The sequence below is a fragment of the Mauremys reevesii genome, linkage group 11 (genome assembly GCF_016161935.1).
Source record: "Mauremys reevesii isolate NIE-2019 linkage group 11, ASM1616193v1, whole genome shotgun sequence".
In the NCBI taxonomy this organism is placed as follows: domain Eukaryota; kingdom Metazoa; phylum Chordata; order Testudines; family Geoemydidae; genus Mauremys; species Mauremys reevesii.
This window is the reverse complement of record NC_052633.1, coordinates 22,310,994-22,335,842: the sequence shown is the minus strand read 5'-3', so window position 1 is coordinate 22,335,842 and position 24,849 is coordinate 22,310,994. Positions and strand designations below refer to the sequence as shown.

Below are 24,849 nucleotides of genomic sequence, written 5' to 3'. Positions count from 1 at the left end.
TTTTTGAGCATCTGCTTATCCTTATAAGATGCAGAAGTCCAGGACTGAGTCCCCTGCCCCATCAGAGAAATTAGATGCTAGCAAAAATTGAGATGTCTGGAGGTGTGGTATAAGAGATTACTTTATGTACAAGGAATATATTCACATCAAACAAGGGAACTGCTAGTGACTTGATCAAAATTGCTGCTTTGTGATTTATTTTTTCCCGTTGCATTAATTCATTTCAACTCATGATAAGTCTTTATTTCCTTCTCTTAAAAAACCCCTCTGTATTGTAGTTCCAGCAACCTAAAAATAAGCCCAGATCTTACATCATGCAGTCATATTTGATTCTTGTATATATCTAATCTACCAAGGTAGTTATGGCATCTAGTGTTTATTTAAGCATCACAAGGCAGATCGTATCAGTAATATTTCAGTTGTGATGGAAAACAAGAACTTCATCAGCAATTATGAACCCTAAAGATCCTACGGCTCTTTTCAAAAGAGTTTTAGCCCTGGTGTCTTGACCGATCTCACTTAGCCAATTTGTGTATTTTTACCTTTTGTCTAAATAAATTCCTCCTGAGGTTTCTATTGGGTATAATATTATTCTTTGTATTCTGTTCCAAACTGTTCTGAAATGCTGGTGTGCACTGGTAAACAGCTGTTTTATTCTACCCAAGAGGTGGCTGCCATTTCTTAGGAGTGGGCTGAAGATGCTGCTGTATAATCTTTGCCTGCTGTGCTTAGGTGTTCGGGTTATTTCATTACTCGTAAAGCACTTTGAGAGCCTCAGGTGATAGAAGTGCAAAGCCTACATGATATTCATAATCACTGATGGTGACTACAAGATAGCATTTAAAACACTGGTGGCAACTGCAGAATAGTGTGAAGATTTTATTTTTATTGTGGTAGTCATGCTGAGGGTCACTATTTGCAGCAGGTGAAGGAATAATTGATGGCCATTTCAGAGCCATCCCTATCATCACAAAGGGTTAAAGATCAATGGCCAACCCTTTTTTCCCATAAAATTAAATGAAAAAGGCTTGAGTCTCTTTTCACACTGGGTTTATATCAATGGAACATTTTGTCTTCCATGAAGTTATTCCTGACCTACAATAGTACATGTGAGAGGAAAATTGGGGACCATAGAGTTTAAGATCCCAAACTAGTGAAGTGCATTGACTTAAATTTCATACCAACATTTGAAAAATAAATCTCTGTGAATCAGCTCCCCCTGGCAAAGACTTGGGGTTCAAGGTTGTATCCCAGTAATAAGACCACTAATGTCCCAAACTCTAAAAATGTTCTTCTGTGTGTTTACTGGTATATCACTTTTTAGGGGTTTACGCGTTCTCTTGTAGCGTCGGAAATACACTGGAACAGATGGTTGTTACCCTGCACACCTTGTGATTTGTGCACAAAACTGTTGTCTTCCCCACCTTTCTGAGTTCTGTAGTGAGGTCTCACATTATTAAGACCTAATAGCTTTTATAAAATATACTGCAGATCATTTACTAGTGCACGATGAAGTGTTGTCATCCATTCCAACTCTTGATTTCACTTGCTATTTCACAACATTCAGTTTCCCAGTATTAATGAGAATCGGTGAAAATTTTACTGTACTTAGACTCAGATTTCTTGATAACCAACTTATCTCATTGCCAATAAAAATCGGACTCTCTTAAGGGTAAGAGGCTATAGCTGTGCACCAGGAGCATCTCTGTCTCCCCATTCTTTTGTAAACTCATAAAATGTCACTTCTTGCTCTAGATTCAGTATTGATTTCAGGCATCCCACATGCATCTGTTGCATTGGAGGAGTAGGCACACAGGTAGTGGGGTTTTCAATGACAGGTGGATGACAGGTGTTGCATATAGTATCTAGTGAAGCCAAATTTATTCTAGAGGGCTTTACAAAACTAATCTATGTAGGGTTTACACAAGGTAGAAAGTGCTAACGACACTATGTTGGAAAGATGGTATAACACATATGCACAATTTGCGATACGACTCATATCACATATACACAGCTTCTCTGATAAGCTAGAGACTTAGTGGGGAATGAGAATACCACTGTCTGTAGCAGAACAAACTGGAAATCTTTATTTGTCTAAAGATCTGTCTCTTTAACCAGAGTATCATTTTTATTGTGCTTTGGGCTAGAAACTGGTCAGCTGCTGTGTGACCTCATGCCTGGCTGAACATCACACTAGTGAGTCTTTGTGAGGTCATGGGGCATAGAAAGCATTTAGTTTTTCTTACTGTTGAGCCATTTGATTAGAGACAGATGCCACTACTGAAGTATGCAAAGAGCACAGTCTGTTACTGCAATATACAATACATGCAATCATTTCCCTCAAAGAACTGAGACATATATAACAGACCAAGGGCTTGGTCCCATCCCGCTGAACTCAATGGAAGTTTAACTACTGGTCGCAGTGGGACAAGGTTCGGGTTTCTTCCGAGGTAAGAACATTACAGCTTTTTTATGTAAAATAGTTATTTAATGTACTGAACTGTACACAACTGGAAGGAGTGGGAACAAGAGCAGGATAGAGGAGGGCATAATTGCAAGCCTGATGGCACTGCTCTCTTGCATTGCCAGCATGGATAATATGAGAGAGAACCAGAAGGAGAGGTGCAAGAGCAGCACTATTTCCAAAACCCTGGCTACAGTGACGAAAAGGAGGGTAATGAAATATTTGGGGTCCAAATACAAGAAATGAAACCCAAAGGAAAAACTGCAGTGGGCTTACCTTTGTAGAATTCAGGGCTACACAATCACCCTACACTTACAGGACTGGAAGGCTAAAACCTTTTGAAACATGAACCTAAATTGAGATAGTTCAATCCTTATTTAGGCATCTAAATAAAAATAGCTTGATTTTTCAGCTCTCCTGGTCTTGAATGGAGTGATTGGATTTACAGTGTAAATGATGTCAGAATCTGGCCCTGTGATGTGACATGACACGCCTCATTGTTGATGGTGCCTTTCAAGCCAGATAGCAAGAGAAATGCGGTGGCACGCCCTACCAGGCAGCACTGGAGACCGTTCAGAGCTGCTGGCAGGGAACTGTTTAAAACTGAAATGAGGTGGCCCATGAAGACCATTATAAGAGCAATGCAATGGCACAATATCCCCAAGCCCATCGAAATCCAGTCAGAGTTGAGAGTCTCTTTCCCTTAGTCTCCTTTAGAAATCCCAGCCTGAGCTTTCTGGGGTAGGGTTAATCTTTTTACTGTGTGCCTGTATTTTCCCAGAAGGAAATGAAATTTATTGGGAACAGAGACTTGCTTCACTCAGGCCCTGGTCCCAAATCCATTGAAATCAGTGGAAAGACTTTCATACCCCTATGTGGATACCGACTGGGCCCTCACCTCTATCTTAGGCTTTTCTGAATCTCCTATCACTTTAGTGTCTAATACTTTTCAAACTTTGGGCTTGTCTAAACAAGGGCACTCACTGAATTAAGCTGAAGCAAATTAAGGTCACTTTATTTCTGAATGAGAACTTTCACACATGGGTCTTAATGCACCTTAACTAATGCAATTTAACATTATTACTTTAGTTAATTTGGCTTTATTTTCCTGAGTGTCCCCTGTGTAGACATGTTCTTTGGAGCTCCCTGCAAGAGGCAAATATCTGTTGTTTAATTACATGGCTTGGTGCTTAATGTTTCTGCTGTATCCAGACATGTTGCCATACACCCAAAGGGCCAAATTATGTCCTTACTCCTGATGTAGGGTGCTAGTCCCAATGAAATCAAAGGAGCTACTTATGGAGTATGTTACTGTGACACTGCACCCCATATTCACCATAGTGCTATGCTTGTGTTATGATTATGAGGCATTTTGTACAAAATAAGTCATGCGAGTGTCAATGGAAAAGTTCTGATTGGCTGAAGGTGATTACCCTATTTGTATGCATGTATCATTTATGTATCTAAAGTTATGAATATTGACTACGCATCTGTATTTCAAATGTGTTTGCTCCTGGGTAACACCCACAAAGTTCGTTTACATCCAGTCTAGCCAGCACATCATGAAGGGGCTATCCAAAGTAATGGCTCATCAGCAAAGACAATGAGCCATGGGAAAAGCTTATCCTCCCCTGATGATCTTTCCTGTGGACATTTCAGCCAAAATATAGGTAATGGCTGCCATGACTCTTCAAAGCGTGCAAGGACATGTGACTAGATCAGGTGATACTGGACTCCATTTTAGTGCCTGTATTTCCCAATAAACTGTGTTGGGGGCTTGGCTTGAAACAAAGAAGTTCCCTCTATATGGAAGAAACTATAAAAGAGGGAAGTGACATCACTGAGGGGCCTCACTCCCCTTACAACACAGCACCTGAAAGCACCTTAGGAACAAAGACTGAACAAGGGAAGTGGGGTTCCAGACAGGAAAGAAGGAAACCTGCCTGTGTATGGAAGCTTGGTTGACTGTTTGTATTATCTAACAGGGTGAGACACTGCTTGATTCAAATCCTATCCAGTTTGGAGAACTTAGATTGCATTTTGTTTTATTTCTTATGGTAATCTACTTTGATCTGTACGCTGTTGCTTATAATCATTTAAAATTTATCTTTCCATAATTAATACATTTGTTATATATTTTTTACCTAAACCAGTGTGGTGTTTAAAGTGTAAAGGGAAATCTGTGGAGGACCAGGGGCTGGTGCATTGTCCTCTCCACATTGAGGGAGGGGCGGACTGGGTAATAATCTTTACTGGTCAGGCTTTTGACCAGAGCAAGACGGTGCAGCTCTGGTGTCCTAGGCTGTGGAGCTGGGTGTGTCCCTGCTTGCGTAAAGGTCTGTGTGAGTGCAGGACTCAGCATGGTCTGCAGCTTGTCACTGCAGTACAGTGTAAAGGGAGCCCAGGCTAGTGAGACAGAGGGCTCAGTGATACCCCTGTTCCAGGTTGTACCCAGGGGACCCGTCACAGTTACTCTTACTTGCATTCAGTAGTATCACAATCTAGACCAAAGTGCCTGCAATAATGCTGGGGTACAGCTGTTAGAGCATAAATAAAGGTATGTTAGTATCCATTGCTCCACTGTACTCTCTTTCAGACACTGCCTGTGAATGATTCTTTCCACAGCCCACTAGTAAGACAATTAACCTATGCCAAGAACCTTGTAATGTTTTAGGTAAAGATGAAGCATTAGCATTTTGTTCCTTAACTTGAGATGGATCTGTTGTAATCTCCTCAATGGCTTTTGGATTATATTTAACAATGTTTCTTGTCATCCTATATTTTTTTTACAGGCCTCATTGATCCAAGCTAGTTTGTATTGATCACTTTGAACTAATTAAAATATCCCTATCTTTTTCTCCTAGGCTGAGCAGGGCAGATTCTGTGGGCAGTTTCTTTGGAGGAAACACAATGGAAAGGCGCAGTGGAAGACTGGCCAGCCTTCAAAAGCAGAAGCCCAATATATACCGAGAAACCGGGGTGAGGAGGTAAGAGGGGGCCTTGTGGCTGTCAGCATATGTTGGTTTTTAAGAACTGTATTAGAAAATACTTCAGTATATCCACTCTGTATTTCAGTCCATGCTATTGCTATTAGTGGTCTTGCAGATGCTGTACACCCACATGTGCTCGGCACTATACAGACACACATAGGAAGAGATGGTCCCTGCCAGCCAGAGAGTACAACCTGTAAAGACAGGGTGCAGGGAAGGGGATGCAATGTACAAGGAGAGTTGCTGACATTCAACTTGCTGGGACGCTGATTTTTATAGGATTTGAAACTATTTAAATGTTTCTTCTCTTGCCCATCCAGGAGATTTCATTTCCTTCTTTCCTATCCCCACCTACTCTAGTGTCATGAACCTAACATTTTAAAGACAGTCTGGTGGGTACCGATAGGGTGGGGGAAGATCCAAATGATTATTTTCCTGTTGGTACTGGAACCCATAACCTCTGACATAGTTAGTCAAGGGCCATAGTGCTAAACCATTCAGCCAGCTAACCTAGGATGTGATACTTTATATTCTACACAAAAAGCTAGAGATCTATCACACAGTGAATAGCAGAGTGATATAACGAGGACTTCATTACGCTTACAAAATACATTTACAAGTACCGGTATATCATGAATTATCCTAAATAAAACTACTCAGTTTAGCTAAATAAAAAAAATTGAATTACAGAAAGATAGCCCTCGTCAACAGTTAGTAAAGAATGCTAGCTGAGATAACCACGGATTTTCCCCTTGTACCAATAGCAACCATTGGCAAATGTTAACTTTCTAATGGATTCTACTATAAATACACTTATGATGCATTATCCTTGTTTTTGTTCATATACAGGACCCGCTCGTTTGGAATTGTTCTGAAAGTCATCAGTAAAATTCTGTTGCATTTGCAGTACCCAGACAGAGCTCTGGAATTGATACTCACAGCTGCCAAAGGGGCAATGTTTAAAATTTTAATCTTGTTTTGCTTTTAAATCATTTTACTGTAGTGTTTTCTGTGTTCCCTAGATCCCTAAAGGAGCATTGCTGATAGGGCGGTGATGCTATCTAAGGCAAAACAGCATAAGTTTTAAGTCTGAGCACTGTGTACAAACTGATGGTCTGAAATGAGCTCCGCTTTGCAGGGGTTCTATCCCATTTCCCTGGGGTTTGAAGACACTTTTGGATGTGGCAAAAAGGAATCTGATGACTTCCCTACACCTGTTTGACAAGGGTTCTACATTTATTTTGCAGTGGTTGCTATTAAAAAGTCAACGTTTCCTGGGTTACTATGCGGTGGTACCAGAGATACCACTGTTTTAATGCTTAAACTAGGAATTAGCCATTGTCTCTCAGATACTCCTGCCAATGATAATCACTGTCTGTTGGCTTGCAGGCTTTTTATTTGGTAGCACAAAAACTACCAGTGAGCCAGACCAATGTGGACATCCCATTATGATCAATGGAAAACTAGCATGCACCTGAAATTCTGGGCAGTAAAGATGATGTATACTAGCTGGGATAGGCCTAGAACATCTGTAGCAAGGTAAATCGACTCTGGAACATTCAGCAACAGTCTACTGTCTACATGGGAGCTCAGTGCCATGTCTTCCTTAAGAGAATTCCCCTTGAGAAGTGTGCATGGATAAAGGGTCACGACCTTTAATGAGGGGAAATGCTAAGTTTTTCACTGGATACCACACAGTCTTCACTTTCCTTGGAGAGGGTCCCTGTCATCATGGTCTCCTCTCTCCCTTAGGGTTTTCAAAAGACCGTACAGGAGTAAGCACTCTTCTAGTGCCACCCGATTGAAACGAGACTGCAGCCCTGAGCAGGACCATTGTCCACACAGTGACAGAGATGCAGAAGACTCAACAGAGCAGCCTACCTGCAGTTAGTTTGTACATCTCTCTGTCTTTCTCCTATGGCAAACCGGAGCAAGGGTGTTGTGCCGATGAAAGGCATGTGTAACCTGAAGTGGTATTGAGATGCTTGGAGGTTCCCCATTAAATTGTCAGGCTCTCTGGCTCTGCCAAGGATCAGGTGGCCACAAAATGGCTTGCAACTGCATCCTCACCTCAATCTAACCCCAGGTGTAGAAGAGCTGGTTTCCAGGATCTGGCCCATTACATTGTGAATTTAACAAAACTACGGGCCATAAGTAAGATAGCAGGCCCGATATGCCAGTGCTACCTATTCCTCTGGCTATAATGTAGAAGAGAGACCAAGAAAATACAGAGATGGAGAAAGTATCTCTGGTTTGACATGGAGGCTGAATTAATGAAGTGATGTTACTATGATAAGTGCAGGGAAACAGCCTCATCAGCTAATATTCTCTTCAAAGCAGCACCTTGGTAGGCACTAATGCCAGGGCCATGATGTGTCAGAACCAGGGACAGATCTGGTGAAGTATGTTGACAAATGGATTTGTTTCTTTGATAGGGACTTTAGCAGCTATAAAATCTGTATAGGATGCAAGTGTGTGACTACTGGATACAAACAAAAGCCCTTTCAAGTAGAACATGCCCTGCTTTGGAAACCTGTTTCTGGCTAGCTCTAAATACATCTCAGGGGTGTAGAGTGGGGTCAGAGTTTCTAATCCTTTACATGGCCTCTTGGATTTTGTGTCCCGTAATAGAGCAACCCCAGGCACCTTGGCAGTTCTTCTCCCTGGATTTTCCAGCTGTTATTAATTAATTCTATTACCGTTACTTATTTAGTCGTACTCCAAGTGTGCTAGGCATGTCAGAGTGAAGAATGATAGCACGAGGACCCTGCTGCAAAGGGATTTGCTGTCTAAATTCCCAACTCCCTTTGTTAGTGTTACTGAAGTGATATTTATCCAATTGACAGGTACAGAGCTGCATGAAGGAAGCAGCTGCTCCAGCAAATGTCTTCCTGAAACCAGCACGTTGGTAGACACCACCAACAATTCCCCTGGGTTGCACAACCAAGGGCATATCCCGTTAGGTATGTTGGAGTAGATGGACCATAGGTCAGTTCCAGTAGGGTATTTCTTGTTTCAAGGGGACTGTCACAAAATCACTGACTATTCAGGATTTCAGAGTTAACCGGTCTGAGAAGTAAAGCTTCAATATTAAGCCTACTGGCTTCCTTTAGCAGCTGTATTTCTCCCTACCCTCTTCATAGCCCTTGCCCTAACACCCTCACACTGTCCTTCTCTCACAACAGCAAGGAATAATCGCTACCCGTTGTGTCTGGCTGCATCTGTCCCATTACCAACATGACAATCTGCTCTGCAGCCACTAAGGCAACTGGACGCTGAGATTTTGTTCTGCACTCTTCTGTTCAGACACTACTGTGAAACCACTAGCCACTGTGAAATCCATTCTTCCAGCCCCAGCTACCAGACCAAAGCCAAAAGAATTCCCGGGCTCCTCACAGATGCCAGGGATGGGTCTCCTGCACCAAAGCAAGTGTCTGATTAGTCTTCTATTGCTGGCCCAGTTCTAATGACAGAGATGAAAAAAGAATGCATTGCACCAATTTCCATGTGGGACTGTTTTTCCCCCCCCCCAGAGGAGCAGTCCAGGCAAGTGATGAAGACGGTTGCTTTTCCGGCAATAATATTCCTGTTGGGCATCTTTTCCGGTGAGTGCTTGAAAGGATTTAAGGTCAGGGTTAAATTTTCTTGCTATACTCAGAATTCCTCTTATCTGTCAAGGAATTGTTTTAGTTTCATGCCAAAACCTGGCCCATGGCTAAGGCCATTTAAAACTGGAGTCCTTTGGGTCCTCACCTTTCAAAATATTTTTATTATATTGGATTTGGTGCTGACGAAAGACCTGGAAAATGAACTCTCCCTTTTCCCCCCCTCACCCACAAGGAAAGTAGAGTCAGCAGCTGTAATGTAGATTGTCCTTTCAAAAGGCCTTACTCCCTACCCAAAAGAACTGCCTCTGTAAGTGAGAGGGTACTTTAGTCTCCTGGGCCAGTTCAGTTCTTGGCTTCTTGTTGAGAATGCTATTTATGATGTCAATGTTTATCCACTAGAAGCTGGCCTACCACTGAATAGCTGATAGGTGGTAATGATTTTGGGTCCTTGCTAGACCAAACCTAGATGTAAATGATCAAACTAGTAGTGAAAGACTCTCATAATCCCACTGCCAATCCAGTTCTCTTTCCTTCCTCTGTAAATCTTGTATCTGACTTATGAGGGGCAGCGGTGAAACTTCTGTCCTCTGACAGAGGAGCACAGTGGGCCATGTATCCTGGAAAGAAGGGACTCTGAGAAGGACTCGGGTGTCATGGTGGATAACCAACTGAACACAAGTGCACAGTATAACGCTTTGACTAAAAAAGCAAACACAATCCTAGGATTTAAAAACAGAGAATATGACACTACCTCTATAGACCGCACTGGTGAGACCATTACTGGAATACTGTGCCTAATTCTGATGTCCACACTTCAAAAAGGATATGGGAAAAGGTTCAGAAAAGAGCTTTAAGCATGATTCAGGGTTTAGAACCCTGCTTTTCAGTGTGGGATTTAGGAATCTCAATCTATTTAGCTTATCAAAAGTGAAGGGTTAAGAGGTGACTTGATCACCGTTTGGAAGTGCCATCATAGGAAAAAGATTTCTGAGAGTAGAAGGCTCTTTAATTTAGCAGACAAAGGCATAACGAGATCCAGTAGCTGGAAGCTGAAGCCAGATAAATTCAAGCTAGAAATAAGGCACAGATTTTTAACAGTGAGGGTCATAAATCACTGGAACAATTTATCAAGGGCTGTTTTGTCAGATCCATCACTTGAGGTCTTTAGATCAAGACTGGATGACTTTCTAAAAAAATATGCTGTCGCTCAGCCACAAGATAAGAGCTTAATGACTGAATGAAATTCTATGGCCTATATTTATGCAGGGCTAGATGATTAGAATAGTTCCTGAAACTGTGAATGTCCCCCTTCAGGTCAACATCATCCCAAAACTACATGGGCTAGGCAGCTCTGGCATTTACTTCTGACTTAAAATCCTTTAGTCCTGCTTTAATAGATAAATATATTGACTCTAAGGGTTGCTGTTATTTGAGGAGTCTCTCCCCCGCACTTTTCTTTTCCAGGAAAGCAAAAAAACCTGTCAGCTAAAATTTGTGTGTATTCAACTTTTCAGGGCACTTTTATCAGTCTAAACCAAAAAAATTTACATTCTTTGTGTTGTGGTGATATTTAGAATGTGAACAATGCTATGTACAGTTATATAATCCTGCACCATATATATACAGCTGCTGACGCATGCAGAAAACTGTTAACCTAGCTATTTCCTCTCTAGCATTTGTGCATGGCTTTCGCTTGCCCTCTGGGACCTGCAAGCCGCAGATGCAGTTGAAGCTCAGGTAAAAAGGATTCTTTGAAGTGAGCTTTGCTCACCATAACCTGGGGTTATGTGGAAAAGGGTGAAGCACCGACATGGTTACTACAGTCCCAGGAGCTCTGACTGGTCTCCTGGCAGCTTGTGGGGTTGACACAACAGACCCTAGTTCAAGTTTCTCTTCTGAATTCTCAAATGCGTAACCTGTGGTGTATGGGCTGGAAGCTTTGTAGTGTGGGAGCTGTATGTACTGGCTGAGATCTGGGAGAGGTGAGCTCCAGCTAAATCCAGCTCTCTTCTCTTCTCTTCTCTTCTCTTCTCTTCTCTTCTCTTCCTCATGTTGCTTGAGCCAGGAAGAGTCTCCCTTTGGCTCACCTGGTGCAGTTGCTGCCTTGAGAGACCATCAGCTTGCTGCTTCAAGGCCTGGTTGTGGTAACATGCAGGATGTGTGCCATACGTAGGGGAAAAGGAAGTACTAATGCGCCTATGGGAAAGATCACATTCTGCTGCCTGCCATTGGAGCACACTGAGGTCATTACCATAGTGCCCCTTACTTCAGGGACAAGAATGAGAGCCCAGGAGAAAGCTCTTCCTCAAAGTCTACATTGAAGAAAATGGCCTGGAGAGGGGCAGAGAGGTTTGGAAGGCCTGAAATCCTGACCTTTGTGGCTCACCTTCTCTCTCTGTCTTCACCTATGTGCGAAGGCATCTGCTTCCTGCCCCCTCTCTGTGCCACTGGTGGGGGTAGCTTACGTACACACTGTGTTACAGCTTAGCCTGAAATGGCATTTCCTGATGTCTGCTCATTGTTGTTTATAAAGACACCAGAATGAGATTCTTCAGCAACACCTTCAGCGGGAAATTGATGACTTCCGAGGGCAGATCGCTGAGCTGCAGATTCAAGTAGCGACTCTAGCAAAGACGCATGGACGGCAGCGTCGGAGGACAAAGAAAGTGAGGACCAGACTGTGTGTAGTTGCTTTTTATTTTAGTCTTAGAAAATTGACCTAAGTCCAGGTGGGTAATATGTTTACATGGCTTCGAGGGCCTTTCAGGCATGTGGAAACTGTCTGGGGACAGCCGTGGCCCATCCATGTCAGCCCAAATGCCACTGCTTTGAGCTTCTTTGTATTAGTGTCATAACTTCACCTACTGCTATACGATGGCTTTCATCTATGTTACATTTACTTTAAAAGTGAAGGTACCAAACCCACCCATTCCTCTAGAAAGCAATCAGATTGCGAGGGCTTTTTTGAGCCATCTTATAGAATTGAGTAGTAAAGGATAGCCCTGCTACTGAATCCTGTAGGGGGCTCAAACAAAACAATAGAAAGGGAATAACTTTCTATGAAATGTTATAGGTTTTAGAATAACTTCTATAGAACCATATTGATTTAATCTTGGTTACATTCTAGAGGGCCTTTGCATGCGAGCAGGTCCTGGAGGCTGGAGTCCTATTTATCCACAGAGGAGGAATAGCCTGGGCAGTGACAGTGCTATCCACCCCCATATACCCTTCCATCTCGCCCTTCTATTGGAGAACACGTCTGTGTTGGACAGAGGAGTCCAGCTCATGTGACTCATTCAGTCCTGTTGTTGTTAATTAGGAATCATGTTTATGGTGGGGCCTTAGAGCCACCCAAGATAGGGGCCCCATGGTGCTAGGTTCTCTACGAAGAGAGTAGATAGTATCAGTCTCTTCCTCCATGAGTTTGCAATATAGAGAGAGAAGACAGCCACAATGTGGGGGAGGGGGAGAACACACAATCAGAGTGAATGATACGATGGTGGCAAACATGGTGATAGTGCCACATTGTGTTTTATTTTGTGGGAGGTGGGTTTAGTTAGGAGGAGATATGCCAAATGGAAAGCCAAGTTAAGGGAGAGGGGAAAGGAAGGAAAAGGAGTGGCGGGGGCAGGACTGGGGTAAGAGGGACAGGGGTGGAGTGAAGCTGAGGTGAAGAGATTGAGGGAAGGGGAAGGAGGAGGTGGAACAAACAGCCAATCAGCACAGGACAGAGAAAATCCAATCCAAGCTCCAGCGCTTCACAAGGAGGCTAATTAGCACCAATTATGCTGATAGTCTAGGAGATCTGTCCACTAGGACTAAGGCAACGGATCCTGTTATGGGGATGGCTGATGGATACCACATTTGTGCTGCAGTGTGTGGAATGCAGGCATCATTGCTGACTTGTTGAGCAGAGACCCTGGAAAATAATTGTCTAAGCCCAGATGGGATGTGTCCATTCAGGTACCTCTAGGTGTTATTCTGTGCAGTGTTCCCTCATTTGCTGTCTCCTTCACAGCATCCAGTAGGGTCAGTGGACAGTTGGGTACAGGGCAACAGTGACCGCATCCAGAGGGAGGACTTTGCTCTGAAATCATTGGGTAAGCCAAACTCAAGTAAAATGGGCTCTCTCCTCTTCCACAGCGAAAGATGCTCTCAGTTGGGGGTGAATGGAAGATAAATGCCCAAGCCTATTTCCTATTAGCAAGCCAAGAGTTATATCACAAGAATAGACTTCAAAGCCTATTCCCTGTATACACTAGGGAATTGCATATCTGTCTGGTGCACATATGCTACTGTCCAAATGCAACTTACTCTGGAGCTGTTCCTTATGTCTTCTGGTATGTCTGGATGTAAAATGTTCTCACACATGGTGTAAAATCTGCAGGTGCCTCTGTTGTGAAATACAGTGAAAGCTACAAGACAGGTGCGCATATCTGTATGTTTGGACTCTGCTGGGAATATTCACGATCTCCAGATGTGATTCTACAGGTAGGAATGCCATGAAGCTGCACCTGTTTGTTCTCTTTTGGTGGCTTGATCCTCCCATCCCCCACCACCTCAACCAGCCCTCATGTGATATTGTGAAGGCATAGTCCCCTGTCCAGTAAGAGACAAAACATAAGTCTCCAGCTGAGCAAATTGACCCCTCCAGATTAGATCAGCTGTCTTCATTAGCAACAGCAATGTGAGTGGAAACAGGACCTGCTAAGAGATCTAAATGGGGTGTCAGCTATCACAGTGCCATATGCAAAGCTAATGGCTGACATTTCAGATGAGGATATTCCTCTAAAAAACAAAGTTCTCAAGAGACCAGGCTCACAACTGTCTCAAGTTTGGGACACTAGAAAAAAGACAGGTTTCAGAGTAGCAGCCGTGTTAGTCTGTATCCACAAAAAGAACAGGAGTACTTGTGGCACCTTAGAGACTAACACATTTATTTGAGCATAAGCTTTCGTGGGCTACAGCCCACTTCATCAGATGCATGCAGTGGAAAATACAGTAGGAAGATATATACATACACAGAGAACATGAAACAATGGGTGTCACCATACACACTCTAACGAGAGTGATCAGTTAAGGTGAAAAGAACAGGAGTACTTGTGGCACCTTAGAGACTAACAAATTTATGCTCAAATAAATGTGTTAGTCTCTAAGGTGCCACAAGTACTCCTGTTCTTTTTGTAGAAAACAGACAGAAACTACATCTACCCACAGTTAAGAAGGGATGAGTCCTTCCAAATTGATGCTCTAGGAAGAGACGCTTTTGTAATAGGGAAGCCAGTCTACTTTCCTATCCTAGAATATCACTGTCGCACTGAATGTAGCATCTCCCTGTACCACTCTGGTACTTTGATGTCATTCCTAGTTGCCAAGGAAACACAGAATTCTCAAACTGGGGTCTTGGAAGCAAGACAGAGGAGGAAGGAGGGAAGGGAAGAGCAGTTGAGGCCCTTTTCAAATATTTTGCTTCATAGGGATCAAAATAATTCTGAAACTTAAGACCTAGACCAGGATTGAATCAAAACAAAGCCAGAATAATTTAGAATATTTTACTTTGTTCCAAAACAAACACACACAACCAAATCCTGCATTTTTAAAAAAAATGTTAAAGTTGTTAAAGTGATAATATGGTCGCCTATCGCGTCAATTACAAAAGTCAGTTGTTAAAAAGCAAGCTAATTTCTAGTTCAGAGCATCATAAATCTTCTGCTGAGAAAACGCATAGGGACACATTCTAATCCAGAACAAAGAAATGCATGGTTATAACTTTGTTGAGAATAACTTTGTATATGTAGCATAACAAGAAAAGTTTGTAAGACTGACATTATAACATTATGTAGGCACACTTCCATTATGATGGGTATGAAATAAGGCTGTTGTGATGCAGTATATCTTTCTTTATGTTTGATAAGAATGTGATAGTCATGTGGGCATCAATGTCCTTCACTGTGCATTTCCTGGCTTGTTAAGTGACTAAGTTTTGCAAAGTGATGGAACCTACATTGTTGTTACTTAGTAACCTTAATGGGTTTTGTAAATGAAGTCTTTTTTGATTTGAGAACTGAGCTGGGTATCACTTATTTAAATAAATATTTCGTGTTCTATTTTGTGCAATTAAATGAGACTTTTTTTTAGCTAAATGGATGAGTGAGTATCCATATTATTCAATTAAAGTGGTGAGTGACTGAAGTCAAGTTAATAATGGCCCTGGCACTGACCCATCCCAATCAATTCACATTACACAAGAGATGCAGATTCAGTATAGTAGTTGAGTTAACCACAAATCTACAGATACCACAGCCAACCTTTACTATGAAGGCTGGTAAAAAAGTATTGACAGTCATAGAAAATTAAGCATCAGACCTAAGAGTGGAACCCAAGTCTTAAATTGCCCCAGCCAAATCACTAAATGCCATTCTGCCTTGGTTAATCCCTCTGAGAATAATACTTAGTGCATTTCCATCTGCAGATCTCAAAGCAATTCACAAATATGGATAAGCATTATTATTATTCCCATTTTATAGTGGACCTATCTAAGTGCAGAGCGTCTGAGGCAGTTTGTATGATAGTCTTTGGTGGGAGGAAAAGACATGGATCTACTCTCTTAGGTCCTGTCTGCACTAAGGAAACGGCTTTAAAAATTCTCAGCATTGCTAATAGTGGGTCAGGTTGTTATGCTCTGATGCACCCAGAACAGGCAAATGATCCACACAGAACTACTGTTCCTTCATCCCCTTTGCAACCGTAGTCATAGACAGACCATGGCAGAGAATTGCAGTGGATGTTACTGGCCTCTCAATTGCACTGCATGGTTACACACTATTGACTGTTACTTATGTTACGCCTTTGAAATCATAATTTCACAAGACATTAACAGAACTCGTTTCTTGCCTAACCCTTTGACTCACTATGTTTGACTTGCCAGAAAGCCTTCTTTCAGTTAATGGGATGCCTTTTGTATCAAGAAGGTTTGAATGCTTTCTGATGGGTATTGGTACAACACATTATTAATCAGCTGTGTACCATCCCCAAGGAAATAGGGTAGTGGAGAGACTGCATGGGAGTCTGAAGAAGTAGGTTACATGCATACTGGTTACTGCATTAACTCATGCTTTATATGATATTTGGAGTAATGTCATAAAAGTGTTGGGGAAACCTCATTCTACTGGCTCTTCAGCCAGCCTATGAGGACCAGGTTGTCTATGCTGATGGAAAAGGTACAGCCCACCCTTTCACCATTCTTGAAGCTGACTTTTGAGATGAGGAAATATGAGTTTTCAACAAGTGTATCATGCAAGATTCCAGGCAGTCTATCCTGGACAAGCAGTGTCTGTTAGGCTAGGGTCTGGCAGCATTTTTGATACTCGTGACATGGCTGCAGGGTACGGAGTGCGATGAGCGCTTTTCCCCTGGGGAGGACGTGGCGTTAGTCACCAAGACGTACTGCCTGCTGCAAGGGGAACAGATTGGGGAGATTTTCTGTGTATGATGATGTCATGTGGCCAATTGGAGAAGTTGTGCCCCAGCAACAGCATCCACCCCTTGAAGTGCATCAGAGGCATAACCTATGGCTGGTGCCTCTGCCCAAGTACCGCTGAGCTTTTGGGGAGAAGGGAAGGAAATTGTGATGACTGGCGTGCGTGTCGCCTTCCTGCTTCCCGCAGCCTGCTCCTTGTTCCTATTCCTGGATCCTTCTCCCTGAACTCAGTGGTTCTGTTCCTGGTTAAGGCTCTGTAGGCGTGCACAGCATTGGGTGTGTGCAGCTACTCAGGGCCTGCTGCTAAATATCTGCTGTTTGGACTGTTACCATGATTTGAGCTAACTGGTTCATGTTATTACATGTTTTGATTGACAACCTATCTGCGTGTCTTGCTTCATATGTGTGTGTGTGTGTGTGTGTGTGTATATGTGTTTGTTTACATTATTGGTCTGGGGCGTATATATACACAAGTCCATCAAAGGCATTTGCAACACCATCCCATTGCACTCCCAGAAAAGCTCTAACTGACCTGACATTAAAAATGCCAGCAGCCCATTTCCTCTGATTTGTGACCTTCACAACAACAAAAAATCTTTGGTTCCCCATTTTAATATTTTGCTAGGGACATTGGCAACCTGGAATTTCTTTGCCACCAGAATATTTTGCTTGTGATATGGGGTCATGTAGCTAGCGAGTCACAAACTGTCATGTCCGAAGGGACCACCAGGCCATCTAGACATGTCTGAAATGTGGTTCACTATTTTATATTATGTGTGGGTTCCAGCGGGATAACACCCCAGGGAACTGCTGGGCCCTGCGTGGATCTCGTGGCTATGTCGTGGTTAAATTATCCAGAGTCATCCATCCGCTTGCTGTCACGCTGGATCATATTGCCAAGGAAGACTCTCAGACAGAAGAGATATCCAGTGCCCCAAAGAACTTTGCCATCTATGTGAGTAACCTTCTTAACTTTCAGAGTAGCAGCCGTGTTAGTCTGTATCCGCAAAAAGAACAGGAGTACTTGTGGCACCTTAGAGACTAACAAATTTATTTGAGCATAAGCTTTCGTGGGCTACAGCCCACTTCATCGGATGCATAGAATGGAACATATAGTGAAATATAATAGCCTACCAATTAGGCTAACTCTAATTAGCCTCTTAGAGTTGGTAGGACAACTCCCACCTTTTCATGTTCTCTGTATGTGTATATATATCTCCTCACTATATGTTCCATTCTATGCATCCGATGAAGTGGGCTGTAGCCCACGAAAGCTTATGCTCAAATAAATTTGTTAGTCTCTAAGATGCCACAAGTACTCCTGTTCTTCTTACCTTTTGTAAAGAAACTGACCTCTGCATGCTTGCTGCTCGCTCACATGTCAGAGCTGGTTGGTACTGAGGGCCGATCACACAGTGGGATTTGTGGCACGCTGCAGTAGCCTTTGATCAGCATGTTGTCTGTCTCTGGCCCTGGAATTGTTGAAATTCCATCCCCTTCCTGTTTCGTCTTTTAGGGGCTGAAAGAAGGCTTTGGAGAGAAGGGAGGTGCCTTCTTAGGGGAGTTTGTCTATGATCAGGAAGGGTTCCCTGTCCAAACATTCAAGCTGGAGGTATGCTTTGGAGTTGAAACTGGAAGAAGAATGTATTGCTTCGTTTGATCCAACTGTGATGCTGAAAAATATTTGTCACGGTGACAGGGCTAGCAGCCCCTCGGTCCCCTCTCTGGTCTCTCTCCAAGTGCCTCCCCTCTGGTGTCAGGCCTTGTTCCTTTACCTGTCCCAGAGTGGGATTTTGCAATTATCCCATGCTGTAGTACTCTGTGGATCAACTGTTATTACCCTGAAGGGCTGACTGAATTCGGGCACCTGTGGTTCTTGCCTTTGGGCACCAGTGACCAAACAACCTTCTTTAAACAAACAGAGTATTTAGTTATCAGTAGGAACAAAGTACTAGAGAAAAGGATTTAAAAACCCAGCCTACACACATCTACCTTCCCATGACTCCTGCCATCCCATGATGGCAACCTAGGCAGGTCTCATTTCTCCAGTCCTCCCAGTGGGCTTCTGGGTCTGGGTCCTCTTTCCCTGTGCATTCTCCCTCTCCTTGAGAGTGGCCCTCTTTAAACCCTGCTATTTTTTTTGTGTTCTCTTGTGTTTATGGGCCTTGGCTATTCCTAGTCAAACCATTTCATAGGCTGGTGAGACACCAGAGCCAGAATCTGGCATTTCCCTTACCAATTCATGAGTGTCCTTAAGGAACAAACCAGTGAGTTTTCACATGTCTGGTTCTTTCCTTCCCTCAGGATGCAAACACAGATCGATTTGGATACCTACAGCTGAGAGTCCTGAGCAACTGGGGTCACCAAAACTATACATGCATTTATGGGCTTCGTGTGCATGGGGACCCAGCGCTCTGACGAACCTGCCGGCAAGAATCCATGCAATAAATAATTACTTCTGGGTAACGCGTTCGCTTTGATAGTGTCGGTCTGGCCAGTAACAGCAAACAGAAGCAGCCCTGTTTCTTTATATTACTTTTGACTTACTCCAGATTGAAGAAGATGCTTAATGAAATGTAACCTGATTCCTAAAATCCAACTTGTGGCTATGGGCAGATAGTGACACTGTAAAAATGGCACCTTCTTACTCCACCGATCTGCTCCCAGAGTATTATCTGAATCCTATTTGCTGATTTAACTGGCAAAAGAAAGTTTTAACAAGTCCAATTAATACAGTACTTCTCGGAGAGACTAAGCTTGATTCTGTTCCAGCTTGTGTACCATCGACAGAATTGTTAACAAGGCTTCATTTGTAGACTAGATATTACTGTTGCTGATGCATTAGTCAGAAAGAACCCAGCTGGACTTTCAAATTCCAATGGACTGGGCCATTAGTGCAGAAATATAATTCTACTTGTAATTTTGAACTGGAAAGGGGAGCCACAACAAGAGTGGAGCCCACAATACAATTTTTAGCGTCACTTTTCAGAGTAGAACCACTGTTAAGACTGATTGGAGACATTCTCAGGCAGTCTATGTGATCCTGGTGTCTTTCAAAATAGGCAAGCACCCATGCTGGGCTGAGGCAGCCAAGTCTTGGCTACCCAAAAGAGATTCTCCTTCTTAAGGAAACACTCAGTCATCTACTATTAAAATGCACCTCTGCATGTTTGGAAAGAACAGTCATCTCACTAAGTGTCATTTTATATACAGTGGAACCCCAAGTGTGCTAGTCATTTTCCAGACAGGAATAAAAGGGGTGAAATCCTGGCTCCGCTGAAGTCAATAGGAGCTTTATTATTGACTTCAGTGGAGCCAGGATTTCATTAAAGGGCTCTGCCCTGAACAATTTACAATCTAAAAAAAGACCTAAAGGGACCCTTTAACAAATCATAGGACAGATCTTTGGTGTAAAAATCAGCATAGCTCCATCACTTTACTCCAGATGAGGTTCTAGACCCACATATTGTAAACACCTCTTTATTAATAGTGCATTAGATTATTACAAGTGCAAGAATTTCAGAAATCCACTTATCACTATTTATTTCTTTATTTTTTTGTGTCAAAGCAGAGAGAAATGAAAATAAGTTTTTGACATGTTTATAGTCAGTTATGCTTTTAGGTTACTAGTGCTGCAATGTTTGGGTTTCAAACACTACAGTTGGATGTTGATTTAACAACTACAGTCTTCACTGCAACTTTAAAAAAAGGGTGTCAGCTTTCCTACTGGTTTTATGTTTTTCTAAATTTATTTTTTATTGGCACAAATTTAACTTGATTGTGTCCTTTTAAACTCTGGCTGAGTAGAGACAACTTGTTACTGGCATAGCAGTGTCTCTGTAACTGCTTGTAATGGAAGACTTCTCACTATCTCAGATGACAGCATTTCAAAATAGGTCCTTTGGCATTTTTTGCCATGCCCTGATGTCTGTGGCCCCCTACTGGAAAAAATAAAGTACAAAGCAAATTTAGCTGCTTGGAAACAAATATTTTTTTCATTGAACATGGCACATGTCAATTACTGGTATCACACAGCTGCCACGATTCGAAGTGATTTGAAACTCTAATAGGATATTGGTTACTTTATACTGGTGCTTTCCTCTTCAATAGACTTTGCACTGTTCTAATAATACTGGTAGGGAAAATGTTTGTAACTGCATCTGGTTTCAATTTTGATTTCACATTATGCCAGATAAGAGATGTTCATACAGTCCTGAGATGATCAAAATGGACAGTGCTAAATCTGCTGTATTTTAGGGATTTAAACATCTTCTCCCTAAATCTGTGCTGCTTTTTTTTTTTTAAACAGACTATTTTCTTCAGAAGGTGAAAATAATTTTTTTTGCTGCCTTTATTCATCCCACTCTGTCTGGCAGCAGTTATTACCAATCAGTAAGACACCCTATAGATTACACTGTATATGCTGCAATGATAACTAACATTCCTTTTAAAAGAATATATTTTCTCAATAAATACTAGTCATTTCATCTGAATGGCAGAATGCCAATGGTTATGACCTGTGGAAGGAAAAGCCCAAAGAAAATGATGGATATTTGTGATTATTTTAATATACTCTGATAATATAAGTTTTCCTGCAAGCAGCTCTGTGTGTGTTTAACTCTGGTCAGGTGCTCTCTCCTGCTTGCATGGGTCTGGAGGCTCAAAGGGGATAGAAACTGATGGCGTTTCATCTCCTGAGGATTGCCCTGGCGTGGTGGAGTTTGCTGTTGGTGGGCCATGCTCCGGAACCATGGTTCACCATCATGATTTAAATGTCATTGGGGCTCCAGGCGGGTATGGGGTTCTTCAGCTTGCAGCTTCAGAGCTTTAGCCCAGAGGTAGGCAACCTATGGCACACGTGCCGAAGGCAGCACACAAACTGATTTTCAGTGGCACTCACGCTGCCCAGGTCCTGGCCACCGGTCCAGGGGGCTCTGCGTTTTAATTTAATGTTAAATGAAGCTTCTTAAACATTTTAAAAACCTTATTTACTTTACATAGTTTAGTTATATATTATAGACGTATAGAAAGAGACCTTCTAAAAACATTAAAATGTATTACCGGCACGTGAAACCTTAAATCAGAGTGAATACATGAAGACTCGGCACAGCATTTCTTAAAGGTTGCTGACCCCTGCTTTAGCCTGTGTTTTACTTAACTTGCAAATGTCAGTGCGGTTCACAGCTTTTTGTTAAACAGGTTCAAAAAAGAACTAGACAGCTTCCAGCTTCTGCAACTAATGATACAGAGACCCTACAGGCAACGGCCTCATTCACTACACAACCTGATTCATCTCCAAAGCTACAGAAAACAGGGGATTATAATGGATAATTAGAACTAGTCGGCAGTCTCTATCTTTTATGTAGCAGGAGAGAATAACACCCTCCACTGCAAGAATCACTAGCTGGAACTCTATGTTCTGTGCTATGCAGGGCGAGGTCAGACTAGATAATCCTAATGGTCCCTTCTGGCCTTTTACAATCTATGAAAATTCCTCAGAAGCTCTCTAAGAAGTTGACCTGTGTCACTCCCATTTTATAGTCTATTCCTGGGTCACTCAAGTTATTTCATGATCATATTAAATCTTCCATCACTGATGTAATTAATAGCCCCGTGGACAACAATGAATGGGAAATCCTCAGCATTCTTTAGGAAGTCTGGCTCCCTTATGGTTATACTGTATGACTAACTCCAGCATACCAACCATTTTTTCCTTGATTGGGCCACAGATGTATTGGTCCAGGGAGAATCATTCTGTTTGGCTCCATCTTACATGATCTTATTGCCAAGAGATGCAATTTTATGTTGACTCCTTGAAACCTGTAGTGCACAAGAAAATATTGTTACTTCCGTTAAAACATAAAGCTAGGAAAGCCTGACCCTGCATGTTCTGTCTATCAAGAAAATGTGCATCGTTATGGCTGTATTGAAAACGGAGCAATTACACCAGAAATACTTTTACGAGCAAAACATAAAAGCAACAGAATCTCCGATTCAAATGGTTTGATGTGTCCTAGCCTCCCAGAACTTATTTCTAATATACGCTAGTGTACGGCTCACTAATGAACTGGTTGCCATGGCAAAGATCTTAAGTATTGAAAATTGGCATTTTGCAATGGGCTAAAAGTTCTCAAGTACTTTGTGATAAACAGGACTGATTAGCTGTATTTGATATATTGCTCTGACAAAGTCTATGACCAGCACCGCTTTCTGTTAGAGAATTATTTAGTCTCTTTAGAGAGCTGGTGTGTGTAGAAAAGGCAAATGTATACCCTGATAAACGTATGCTACAAAATATTTCTTGCTGTCTATTTTGACAGGAGATAATAAAGATTTAAATTTAAGAGACCTGGAGGCTTAGTCAGTATCACCCTTCTTAGTTGGAATACATTTATTTGTATGAACTAAAATGTGTTGGTGGACTGAGTGTAAATTGCAATTAATGATAAATGGATGTTTAAAATATGGATATATAGCCAAGACTGACCTATATTTCTCGAAAGATATAGTGATTTTGGCTGCTTCAATTTTAGGTGCTCAACTTGAGACATCTTAAAGGGCCCAGGTTTTCAGAAAGTAGGTACTCACCCTCTGACCATGGAGTACCCAACATCACAAGTTATTTTTGCAAATTCAGGCCAGCAAGCCTCAGAAATCTCAGTAGTCCTGCTGTGTTGTTATAATGACTCCTTGTAGGGCCTGTATTACAGCAGTTCAGGCAAAAGATTCTCTATTTCCAATCTCGGCAGAGTTAATAAATTGAAGAGCACTGGTACAGATCCCAACCTGCTCTTTGGCAGTAACAATTCATTGGGTGTTTCTTCTCTTACTTTCTGCTGAACCTACCTACTCCATTACCGTAAATCCGCTATCCCTATAAATGGGCCCTTTATATTCTCTGGCACCCGAGTGCCAACACAAACAGCAGAGTTAAAGATTCTGTAGCAATGAGGCAATTCATTATTTGTGCACGTTTTCTCTTATTTATAGTAACAAAAACATTAGAGTATCTTATTCATTTTTTACCCACTCATGTTTTCCTACATTTTCCTGCTCACAAATGATCTTTTGGGGGGAAGGGATAGAGAGAGATGGAGAACAAAACAAAAAATCAAACCAAAGCAAAAAACCCTGCTTCTGCCAATCAAATACTTGGGTATTATTAGTCATTGCTATTAGCAATTTTACCTGTTAATCCACTGTTTAAATATCATGATGATAAAGTACAAACTGTTCTCAGTTCTGCTCCTTTGGCAAGACAGCTGGTCTCCTTTTACTATTTTATACTCATATAATCAACTATAACAGGGGAAAGATGGAATCCCACCTGTATTTTCTTGGCTTGAAATTAAAGGAGGAACTGCTTTGTCAAATATAGGTCATGATCCTGCAAAGAGTTGCTTATATGCCTTGCTTTATGCATTTAAATAATCCATTTGAGTTCAAAGTTAAGCTCATGCATAAATCTTTGCAGGATTGGAAGCCCAGTATTTAAAAGCATAGTAGTCTGTCTCTGAGTCTTCGAATTATTCCTTTCACCTTTACCATGCAATTACACTTCCTTTTGGAAGCCAATGTCAGAAATGTCTCTGTTAGGAAAGTTTATCACTCTCCTGCCCTCTGGAGGTGGAACTGCTGCACTGAGTCAAAGTAGAATTGAGGCCTTGGGGATGTTAACCATGTTTCAATTAAAGTGTATAGAATGAGAGAACTGTGTCATCTGTCATTATCAATGGATAAATCAAACCAGATCTGTCTCATAAAGAAACGGTTGCAGCCAGTTTTCCTCTCGTACTGCACCATGAGAGTGGAGATGCTTCCACGTGAGTCAAACCGCCAGCTGTAAGAAACAGAGAAACTCCTAGGCTGTAAGGAACCAAAGTGATTTGCTTTCTCAACTCCCGCAGCACTGAAGCAGCAGCCAGCATCCCCAGAGTTAGGCCAGGAATCTGAGCAGCAGGGAAGGTGACAAGAACTGCAGCATTATCTAGGGTGACCAGATGTCCCTCATTTTATAGGGACAGTCCCGATTTTTGGGGCTTTTTCTTATATAGGTGCCAATTACCCCTCATCCCCATCCCGATTTTTCACACTTGCTATCTGGTCACCCCAGCATTATCTGGCCATGTCTATGATTTCTTTCCCCAATTTGCTGGGACTCTCTAAACCTTTCATCGTTAACTCTGTGTCTTGCAGATCTCGGAGCATCTCCCTGCAGCTCTGACACTTCTGCTTCTCTGCTGTTCTAGGGAAAGGCTAGTTTAGAAAGGTCCATTTCCCTGAAGACTTACTAGAGTGGCCATTAAA

The 24,849-nt window shown here is 42.1% G+C and overlaps 1 protein-coding gene across 7 annotated transcripts; it reads left to right on the top strand.

The window, feature by feature from the left end:
• The first annotated feature begins 2,261 nt into the window (after positions 1 to 2,261).
• Positions 2,262 to 19,008, top strand: LOC120374336 (SUN domain-containing protein 2-like). 7 transcript variants are annotated; one of them, XM_039493803.1, is made up of 12 exons: positions 2,262 to 2,450; positions 5,329 to 5,451; positions 7,207 to 7,340; positions 8,301 to 8,417; positions 8,988 to 9,059; positions 10,736 to 10,799; positions 11,596 to 11,728; positions 13,081 to 13,162; positions 13,450 to 13,553; positions 17,330 to 17,497; positions 18,059 to 18,154; positions 18,847 to 19,008. In XM_039493803.1, exons 2-12 carry the CDS (start codon positions 5,375 to 5,377, stop codon positions 18,958 to 18,960), a joined length of 1,161 nt encoding a protein of 386 aa, XP_039349737.1. In that variant the 5' UTR covers positions 2,262 to 2,450; positions 5,329 to 5,374; the 3' UTR covers positions 18,961 to 19,008. The 7 variants fall into 7 exon arrangements, with proteins under 7 accessions (XP_039349737.1, XP_039349738.1, XP_039349736.1 ...); XM_039493804.1 differs by lacking the exon at positions 2,262 to 2,450 and adding an exon at positions 4,123 to 4,450; XM_039493802.1 differs by lacking the exon at positions 2,262 to 2,450 and adding an exon at positions 6,844 to 6,993 and having other exon boundaries at positions 5,334 to 5,443.
• Positions 19,009 to 24,849: the final 5,841 nt, after the last annotated feature.

Bases quoted from the DNA above. Each gene is read 5' to 3' on its own strand.
- LOC120374336 (XM_039493802.1), top strand. From the start codon at position 6,887: ATGTGGACATCCCATTATGATCAATGGAAAACTAGCATGCACCTGAAA. The intron at 17,498-18,058 runs GTGAGTAACCTT...TTCGTCTTTTAG, and splicing joins CAAAGAACTTTGCCATCTAT to GGGCTGAAAGAAGGCTTTGG. The intron at 18,155-18,846 runs GTATGCTTTGGA...TCCTTCCCTCAG, and splicing joins TCCAAACATTCAAGCTGGAG to GATGCAAACACAGATCGATT.